The sequence below is a fragment of the Mytilus galloprovincialis genome, chromosome 13, assembly GCF_965363235.1.
Source record: "Mytilus galloprovincialis chromosome 13, xbMytGall1.hap1.1, whole genome shotgun sequence".
Taxonomy (NCBI): domain Eukaryota; kingdom Metazoa; phylum Mollusca; class Bivalvia; order Mytilida; family Mytilidae; genus Mytilus; species Mytilus galloprovincialis.
The window spans coordinates 58581228-58592166 of NC_134850.1; the positions used below are offsets into that span (position 1 = coordinate 58581228).

A 10939-nucleotide genomic window follows, 5' to 3' on the forward strand; every position below is an offset into this window, starting at 1 on the left:
GTTTTCCCATGATCCTTTATTCTACAATGAACATACTCGCATACAACAGTGAAAATGAACTGACTGGATTCGCACTTTATATACACTGTATACGTCATAAAAGTATGTCCCTGTTTGTGGTGTGATGTGGTATACTGTTGTTAAAAGGAATGTGTCTGTACTCAAAGTAGATTGTATGGTGTGAATACTGCCATATTTTTCCATTCCTTTAGGTGAACCTTAAATTCACTGATATTATATATGAGCGGGAAATTCCTAGAAAAACAAAAGAATACAAAATGAATGTGCGCCTGTTACTTCTTCATTTGTGCTTATATTTAAATTTTATATAGAACAATAAATAACTCGTTATGGTTGAACCTTGTTTTTGCAACTTGAACCCGTCTTCAAGCTCGATATGTTTTCATTATTTTTCTCATTCGCTAAATAAGAAATAAAAACACAAGAATATGAAAAAAATGAAAGACTACATTTAAGAATACTATATTACATTATAAGCTGTAACGACCTGATCCTCCTCGTTGTCTGTACTGAAACCAGATATATTTGAATACAGAAAATATATAAATCCAAAGTTTGAAAAACACAATCACTAGTTCAATCCGCTAGTGCACGAAAAAGCATGATACACAAACAATGTGTCTTCGTGTAGATTTCGTGTAGTTTACCTACCTTGGTTCTTCCTTTGTTTTGTTTTTTTTTTATTGTTTACGATAAGCAATTTTTTAACCAGGCAAACGTAAAGGACGCAAAAAACATGCACTTGGAATTCATAAACCAAACATGTTGTTTATCCTCACCTGTACCTTCAAATGTCACAGAGATCTTCCTGATTGCAAAGCAGAAGATCTAAGAAGCGCTCGTCCGATTTTGAAACCATTGTTGTACATGAAATTGTAACTAGGCAATCCTGTTAATCTGTAATATAATGAAAGTCTCTATGATTGAAGTGCTGTCCTCATACATATTTGGTGGTTCAGTATATATAGAACAAAGTGTTCACACAGTTTGCGATATCCGCTAGTCGAGGGAGTAGTCCAGAGTTTAGCTATATGTTTAGCGGTTTAAAGTCTTCCACTAATTTTTGCATATTGCCATGTTTTGAGACAATCTTATAAATCTGACAAAATCGTTGTCCCTTCGCATTCGCTCTACCTTTTGAACTTTTTCAATTAGGTTAATAGCACTATTGGCAATGTTTTCCACTGCAACTTGGTGGGGAATGTGCCTGTAAACATATAGTTTGTCAAAAATATCAAAAAGGAGTATTTTGATTAGTGTTAATTACATATGGGATGAATCCATATTGTTTTCTAAAGGTATCTCCGAAAAAATTATAAAGTCTGTAAATGCAAATAAATTTGTTTTGTTAAAAGATCCGCCTTAATTTCGCAAAATTTACAGCAGTTACATAGGAAGATCACAGTTTCCTTTTTTTTCAGTAGTATTGGCAGTCTCTCGAGGTTGGTCATCGATTCACACATATCTGACCGTGTTTTCTAGGAAGGCCTTGAGTATGTTAACAAAAAAAAGTTGGAAATTAAACTTTCAAATTTAAACCATTTCAAAGCTCACATTTGTAAAGTACCGCAGAAATAACGATTTTATTGTAAAGGCTACACTTAAACCCCGTTTACACTGGCAACGAAAACGAATCGATCTTAAAAAGACCAGTTCGCGTTTACATTGCTCAAGCAAGATCGATCTTTGGTCCAGTGTAAACGGGTAAAATCGATCTGTAATCGGACTACCTCTAGAACTTGTTTTAAAAAGATCGATCTCATTTGAAAATGTTTTTTTGGTGTAAACGCTTAGATCGATCAGGTGAATGTTTTATTTGGATATGAAAATAAAGGTCAGACCAGGTTTTTTTTTATGTTGTAGTGTAAACGCACTGGATCTCGATCGATCTTGCTTGTGTAATGTAAACTCGAACTAGTCTTTTTAAGATAGATTCAATTTCAAGTTCGATGCTAGTGTAAAAGGGGTCATAGTTAAGGAATTTAGCAAACGAATTCCAGAACCGGTTATAACAAAATACGCATTTTGGCCCTTCCTTCTGTATCTGTATCTGTATAAGGAATTCCCGCCTTCAAAAGATGAATGCTAAATATCTGTGTTCGGCGATAAATCAACCGTTTTTTTTATATTCCAAGGTACCATGTCTCGGTTTAAACGTTCACATCTTTATCTCCAATATAAAGTAGAAAATATACATTTGCTGACATGAGCAAGTTTTACAGTCAATGTGCATTGTGGATACATGTATATATGCTTATATTCTATTGAATAGGAAAGTGAGATAAAGGACAAAATGACAGTTGAGGAATCTATCAAGTTTTAGATTTTATTATTGCTTGAGGATACATCTTACCTTGAAATATTTGTAAAAGCCAAGTTTGACCTTAGTATTGATTTTAGGTTTTGTTTTGTAAGTTTATTTGTTACTGTAAATCCAGGCCAGTCAATGTTTAGTTTTGTTGATGGTAGGTTCTCTAAGGAAAATTTTTGAATGGTAATTTGTGGTCGTATTTCCCAATGCAATGGACACAATGGGAAATAAGTGACTGGAATCGTGACACACGCCACCTGATGTGATTTCAAGCATCACTGTGGTGTTTCTGTTTTTGCGTTTTACTAGTAATATTAAAACAACGATTAAAATCAGTAAAATAATAACTCCTATAATAAGTGTTCCATGCACCCAACTAAAGGTGTTTAATGAATTTTGTATTGAAAATGATGGGGTCTTTGTTTGCTTGGTCGTGAAAAGGAAAGAAGGTTGAGTTGTTTTGCAGTGAACATTGTGTACCTGTTGTAAAATAAATATGATGTTTTTAATGTTTCATGCAGCTCTTTTTGGTCAATCAAGATTTTGTAACTAATGTTCAATAACGTTGGGGAATCTAGCCCTGTGCTGCTTGATAAAGTGAGTCTCGATTCAGTTCTCTCCTTTGTCGGACGATTTCATCTTTCAAAGCCTGGTTTTGATGTCTTTGCTTTTCCACTTCTCTGAACATCGACTCCTCTTTATCCTTCATAATTTTTATGTCTCTTTTGTTCTTCTAGTTGTGTTTGGAGCGTTTTGATGACAGTTTGTAGGTCTTCACCAGCGACTCCATCTTTTTCTATTGGTCTACTAGGAGAACCCAACCCGCCAGCTGCTCTTGAGCGCAGATCGTGGTCATGATCAGTGGTTTTGTAATTTTCAGGTCTCGACATCGGGATTTTTGGGTCCTCCGCCAGTTATCATGCAGCTCTTTTGGGTCAATCAAGATTTTGTAATTAATGTTCAATAATGTTGGGAAAACTAACTCTGTGCTGCTTGATAAATTGCGTCTCCACCAAAACTGTCGATAACGACAATTGACCACAGCGGTTTTGGGTGGGAATGGTTCACTGTAAAAATAGACACGAGACTAGAATGATATATAGTTTTATTGCACACCAGAAGTCATAAACCTCATTTGAATATATAAACAAACACAAATATATAAATAAACAAACACAAATATAATTAGTTCCGTTTACCTACTGACCTAATATTTTCTGTTATGATTTGGCATAGTGTTCTATTATAAATGATTCCCATGTCCCAATATATAAGATTTGGATTGAAAAGCATCTCTAAACGAGGTGCTAAAGGGACAAAAGACAAAATGTGTTAACAAATTTTGTTCCTGTCTATAGCGAAAATTCCTTTCATTGCTTATATTTCTAATCTATATTCTACAATTTGTAGTTATCACCAGCTTCAATGATAATGTCTTGACAAATAAAATTTGCCTTTTCTAAAATAAAATAATAAATTCATACTTTATTTTGCCTCTGAACGAAGATGATAAGCCATAAACTGACATTTTTGTTCTATTTTCTACCTTCAACTTTTTAATGGGTTGTTTTTTGCTTTTTGCTTTTTGTTTTTGTTTGTTTTTGTTTTTGTTTTTGTTTTGTTTTTGTTTTTGTTTTTGTTTTTGTTTTTTTCTTTCTGTTTTTTTTTTTTCTTTCTGTTTTTTTTTTTTTTTTTTTTTTTTTTTTTCTCACAGGATCAAGCTTTAGTTACCGATACACTTAACGATACACTTAACGATGAAATCCTTGTATACCATGAGACTCAACAACTATACAAATTATGTCAGGTGTCAATATAATTATAAATGAAATATCAGTGTATCTGTACATACAAAAGCCACAACTATCAATGGGGTGTAACAGGCACAGAATAGAATAAATAAATATATTGTGATATATTAATCCCTTATCAGTGTTATCATCTCCTGAGATGTCATGACAATATTTCCATAGTCCACATGTAACCTCATCATTTGACCAGTTCTTCCATGTTGTATGTACTAAATCAACAATACTTTCATCCCTCACCTGTGATCAAACTGACACCAGTCCTGGGAAGTTCTTATCTATATAGGAACATGTGTTAATCATTTAGAATAGTGTTCTATTATAAATGATTCCCATGTCCCAATATATAAGATTTGGATTGAAAAGCATCTCAAAACCTCGTTACTTAAATAACATATCAAAATACTGCAAGTGCCACCTTAACTAACAACAGCCCTATGATCCTTATCAATACTCAATTAAATAATTTACCTTCCTCCCTACAATTAAAACAAATTAATTATTTCTTTTAATTCTAAAATGTTGAAAATAATGTTTGGAATGTTCAATATTGTTTGGAAAATTTCACTGAATAAAACATAGGACCCCAAAATAAAATTGTTCCGTCAAATTTTAAATTTGAATTTAAATTTAAAATATATATTAACCTTAAACTACATCAACAAATTTCAACTAAAAACTTTTAATGATTATTGGCAAATTTTATCAACACCAATGAAAACTTTTTGTAATATATATACTGGATAACTATATATATATAAGAAGCACATGATACTGACGAATGACACAACATCCAAATACCAGATAAAGCTACTTATTCTGACAGTATCCAAGTATTCTTACCATGATATAAATCAAACTTGGCATATTTACCAAACAATTAATCAAGCAACTCTTATTGATTATAGAAAATTGACTAATTTTACAAATTCTAAAAAACTTTATTGTTGTAATTCATATTTTTATTACCACAACAAATAATTACATATCACTAAACTATATCACTAACATGCATGCTATATTTCACACTATTAGCTCATAAATCCATTCAGGTTCTGAATAAACATGTTTCTTCCTGTCTCATTTAAATGTACACTATCTACAAGTCCTCTCTTTGAAATGTTCGAGTTATCAATAAAGAAAAAATTAAACCTTCTACACAATTCTTTACTGTGTGTATGAAATCATTAATTCTAAAGTTTACTACATCATTGCATGTGTTTATACATCCAGAGAAAACAAATGCTATATCATGCTTTGTTTGTAAATCACGTATAGAACTGAAAACATACTGTATATCCTGTTTTGCGTTTTTTAATTGGATGTCTCCAGGTTTAAAATGTTTATTTAAATCATTAGTTCCAGAATGAAAAATAACAACGAATACATCTAATATAGCAATCAAACGTATCAAACAATGGAAAGAATCCATCAATTTTGCACCGCCATTTGACACTACATGTACATTATCATAAACATCTGTCAAAAATCGAATTATAGAATCCCCAATGAATAACACTGGAATGAATTTTTGGGGATTTGTGGAAATGATTTTCGAATACTTATCTGCACATGTATTATTGTCTCCAATGAAAGAAAATTTTGCAGCACATAAATTGCACTGAAGACCTCTTTTATCTGGTAAAAACCCTTTCTTTGAAGGATACAATAAAACTCCCTTGTCTCCTTTATAACCAATAGTAACAATCTCTTTAGAATAAGATAAAATAACCGTAAACCATGGCTTCACCGGTTTAAAGTCAGGAAAAATTAAAGTGCATGTAATTTTTTCTTGTATAATAAATTTGACAACTGCTGAGATTAAACAGAATGGTGGAAATGCGTAATAAATTTCACTTGACTTGTAAATCTGTGCAAAGGCATCTACACCGGACGATAATGGTGTTTTATAAGGAGTAAAATGGGATATTTCAAAACCTTCATTATCTAACATAGCATTACTATCTAATGAAAACATATCAACTGAATGTGGTCCAAATTTTTGTTGTATGTAAATCCAAGTTCTTTTTGAAATAGATGCATCTGACTTAGAATACACTCTAGACAAATAATCAGAAGGGTTTTCATAAGTATGAATATAAGACAAAGAAAAATTACAATTTTGCTGAAACGTTAACTGAAAAATTTCTTTCATTATTTCATTGATTAAGTTGTTTTTTGAGTATTGATTATTCCAAGCATAGACTACAGCTTGATTATCTACTTCTGCAGTTACTCTCTTGTTTATTATCAGTGTTTTTATACAAATGAGGGCGTTTTTTAATGCTAGAGCTTCCTTAACCATGATAGGTAGGTCTTTAGTTTCACCATTCCAATAATCAGAAAAATCATGTCTTACTCCTTCATTATTAAAAATAGCTCCCCATTTATAATCGGACGCATCAGAAGAAAGTGACAAAGATAATACATTATGACGTTCGTTAACCCAAGGGAAGGGTTTTGTCCAGTTGTCTATGAAACTCCAATATTGTAACTCTTTTCGTAGATCTTCATCTATTATAATAAACATTGGACCTTTAATAGCCTTTGAAATTGCCCTGTTACACGTTGATGTATATAATTTTGCTCCAGGAATTGCCAAAGACAAAGAAATGCATATTCCTACAAATTTCTGGAGAATAGTAATTGGACAAGTTGATTTTTTAAGGATAGATTCTCGAAGAGCACAAAACTTTTCCTTACGTTTTTTTGTTATAAAAAATGAAGCTTTAACTGAGTCTATAATCATTCCTAAAAATACAATTGACTGGGTAGGAATCAAGACTGACTTGTCAATATTTAGAAAGTAACCTAAATTTACAAACAATTTTACAGAATATTTTATGGCAATATTTGACCTCATTAATTCATTATCTAACCTAGGGTCAATGTAACCATTAAAAGATTCAATTAACCTATCATCAATATATAATAAACAAGAAATTGATTTCTTTCTTAAAAAGGAAATTGCCTGTAAATTTAAATTATGATAAACATATGCGGAATTCTTCCATCCGAAAGGCAGTGTATTACAACAAAAATAATGACCTCCCCATTGAAAACCTAATAACATTCTACTTGATTCTGTCACAAAAACATTATCATATCCAGATTTATCATCTAATTTCGTGAGATAAGCATTTTGTTTAATTGTTCTAGGGACGTCCACTAAGGTATCTAAATTAAATGGGGTATCTTTCATAAAACAGTTTAAATACATAAGATTTATGCACAATCTAGGTTTCAATGGTTCTATAGTTATTGGTGATACAATGTGAGGTGGCTTTAATTCACCCAATTTTCCTAGGTACGATATAGCACCAGAACGTAGCCTTGATAAAAGTTCTGTATTAATAAAATCAACATGGTGTTCACAGTTTGAGGCATTTTTAAAAATACGTGTAGGTGGATAATCATTGTTGTATTTTACATTCCAGAAAATTCCTTTAAATGGTTGCATGAAATTGTTAATGTCAACAAAATTCTCTATCCAATTCTTCATCTCCTGGTTTTTGTCCAGAATTTCCCCCCACAACTCCGTATTTTTGTGAACATTCCCAGCAACAAAACGTGATGGGTCCAAAAAGTAAAAATCTTCATCAAGATTTTCATCTAAAACATCCTTATTGCAGTCAAATGTTCTCATATCCTGTGTCACTAAAATATTTTTAACATCTACATACTGTACATCATTATATAACCTTGGATTCACTAGAGCAGGTAAAAAATCAATGCTATATTCCCATGCATAAGGTCTAACACGAAGATCAGTTGAAGAAAGTCCCTGTAAAAATAATACGGGATTGATCAGTTATTTTGGACAGTCTATTTTAAAATGATTAATATCTCCACACTTGAAACATCCAGTGTAATTTGATGGGGGTTTCCTCTGTCCAATTCCTGGCATCCTACGAGGATTCTGGGCAAATCTTTGGGCCATAAATGGGGTACTCGGCCTAGGGTTTAATACAGACTGCATACATTGCATCATTGTTGCAAATTGTTGAAACTGATTCTCATTTCCCAAGTTTTTTGTTTCAACCTCCTCTTTTTGTTGTTTTGTACTTAAAAGTTCATTTCCATGTATCTTTAAAAATTTCTGTTCTTTTTCAAATAATTTAGTCTCAGCAGGTGATGACAAAAGCGAAGTGACTAAAAATCCCACTCTTTCATGATTTTTATGGCACAGAAATCTCTGTAAAACCATTGAATAAAGTTGTCTATCTTGATGACCAACCCTTCTAGCTACCTCATCCAGGTGCATAAGTTTTAATTGTAAAGTATCAACATTAATTTCTCTTGACCTAGCTGCATATTCTTTGACCTCCCTCAGAGCTTGTTCTATTACATCTACATTTATCCCTTTTTTTAGAAGTTCAATTTCTGCTTTTAACTGGGTTGTCTACAATGTGATCAAATAAACTAATTAATCAGTTACCTTTTTAAAATGTTCAAAAGTATTGTAGCGTTGGTATTTCCCAGTTAAATGAGAAATTTCAGAATCACTCAGTTTTGACAAAGACCTTGCAGACACTGATTTTTCATTGATTTCATTAGTTACTGTATAATGTTTTAGCATTTTATCCGATTTCCAGCCTACATGTGATTTTATGCACTCAGAATTTAAACCTAGCCATGTTAATGTCAAGGCACACCCACTTCTTGTACTATGTGGCGTTTCACCTTCCCATATATTCAAATCTGTTAGATGAGAATTTAAACGAGCATTAGCAGCAGCAGAAGTGAAAGGTACATCAGAAAGTGCCATACAAGATGGTGCCAATGGTCGAAATAAATAGCCACCTACAATTTCCAATTTACTCACTTTATAGAACTCTATATAGTCACGTAATACAGTCACAGGACAAAATTCTGTATTAACAGAATTATAAATGATAACTACCCTGGGGTCACTTATATCTATTGTTTTACCCTTCATCATGGAAATTATAACACCTTCTTCTCCAGGTAACCAACGAACTTGATCAGTCAACACAGAACCGAGATCTCCTGCTCTATCACCAGTAAAAGACAGTATGTTAAAAAAGGTCTTATCACGAACAAGTATATACTTTTGAAATATTCCTAATTTTTTGTTTGACATCTTATATGATATATATCTTGAAACAAGTATTAACTTATTTGAAAAAAGTGGCACTGCGTGTTTTGGTAATGCCGCTGCCATTGATTGTTCTAACTTTATAGCTGATAGGTACTTTTTTATAATCGAAGATGCTGCTGGATTACCTAATCCTAACATGTCATTCCAATCTGTGCCACGACCGTGATCACGAAAAATTGCCCTTAGTTGACCAATCAAACTATCAACCGATCCAGCTGAAAGTCGAAGGGGACATCCACATTGAAATTTTCCTTTGACTCCCCTATTTTTACATTGTGCTTTATGAATTTGGGTTTTTCCGCTATCATCTTTGTATACCAAGAATTTCCTAATGTCAGATGGTAGGGCGTCATTTAATGATTTTTGAGGATTTAAATCACTTAGAAATGATACAATACTTTTTTGTAATACGAGTTTCTGTTTAGAATATTTTGTACTCTGAAGTAAAGAGTCTAATTCAAGTATCCTGTCATTTAACTCTTCTTCTCTAAAAGACATCTCTCCTGACGCACAATTATCACATGTATGCTGTAAAATCGGAAACAATTTTTTTAATTGAACTACTATTAATATGAAAGAAATATGTGCACACATTATTTAATTAAAGACTTATACGTGTTCACATCGATGTCTTTTATGTGTTGCTGTTAACTTTAATAAAGTAACAGATAAAAAATTAAAATAATATAAAATATCTAGTCGTCGTTAAAATCTTAACTTAGACCGTCTTAATAAGTTACTTAAGCTATTTCACTGAAATACACATGCCTTCATCTGTATACCGATGTAAAATTCATAGAAACTGTTGTTTCCTTAAAATAACTCCACAGTTCTTATTCTTTTTATGCCCACTGTGTTTTCCTTCACATATCATTTCTTTTTTAATTCTCTATACTATACAAGTATACCTGCTCCCAGATTATTTTTTTTTTAAATTTTGACCATTTCATTGAAATGAGATCTAAACTACCACAGTTCCCGTTCTAATATGCATGCCCACTGTGGATTTGATCTAAAACCTGCATTACAACTCATTTACTTTTTGAAGGTATTCTGCATTTTCGAATCAACAGATTCACAGACACACCTGCTCAGGAGTACCCCTGATGCCAAATTAAAGCCATATTCAACACTTCTATTCATTCACCAGAGCTCAAACTCTCTATTACAGTAACTTCTACTTTTACATATACAATGTAACTCCATATGGCAACTTGTAATGCATTTACCCAGGGAGCATGAAATTAAATTAATTCACCAATAATTGCATAATTTTAACTTACTGTAGGTTCTCCAGATATCTTTTTACTTGGTGAGCTATCATCATTCCCTGATTTTCTCTTTTTCTCTTGTCTCCTACTATCACTTGAGTTGGCATTTGCCAATTCTATGCCAATATGGCAAAGTCTAATTAAGTCACTAGATTCTAGTTCCCTTTTCAACATCTTTTCCACTTTGGCAATGGAAACAGACAAACTTTTTTCTAACCGGTTTTTTAATTTCAAAACACTTAACGTCCTTAAATCCTCCTCCTCTTTAAAACTATGTAATTCATCATAATGAATATCATTATTATACGTCATTATAAGTTCTAAATACATTTCAGCACTAAACTCTGATATTTCTTTGTCCAGCAACATGATTAGAAATATATATAGATAGCAAGTAATTAATCTA

General features: G+C 32.2%; 1 protein-coding gene across 1 annotated transcript; it reads right to left on the bottom strand.

Annotated features, from left to right (window-relative positions):
• Window positions 1-6266: 6266 nt before the first annotated feature.
• LOC143056763 (uncharacterized) lies at window positions 6267-10939 on the bottom strand. The gene is made up of 2 exons (XM_076229912.1): window positions 10546-10939; window positions 6267-8542 (listed from the first exon to the last, which is right to left on the bottom strand). The coding sequence occupies exons 1-2, from the start codon at window positions 10900-10902 to the stop codon at window positions 7952-7954; spliced, it is 948 nt and encodes a 315-aa protein (XP_076086027.1). The 5' UTR covers window positions 10903-10939; the 3' UTR covers window positions 6267-7951.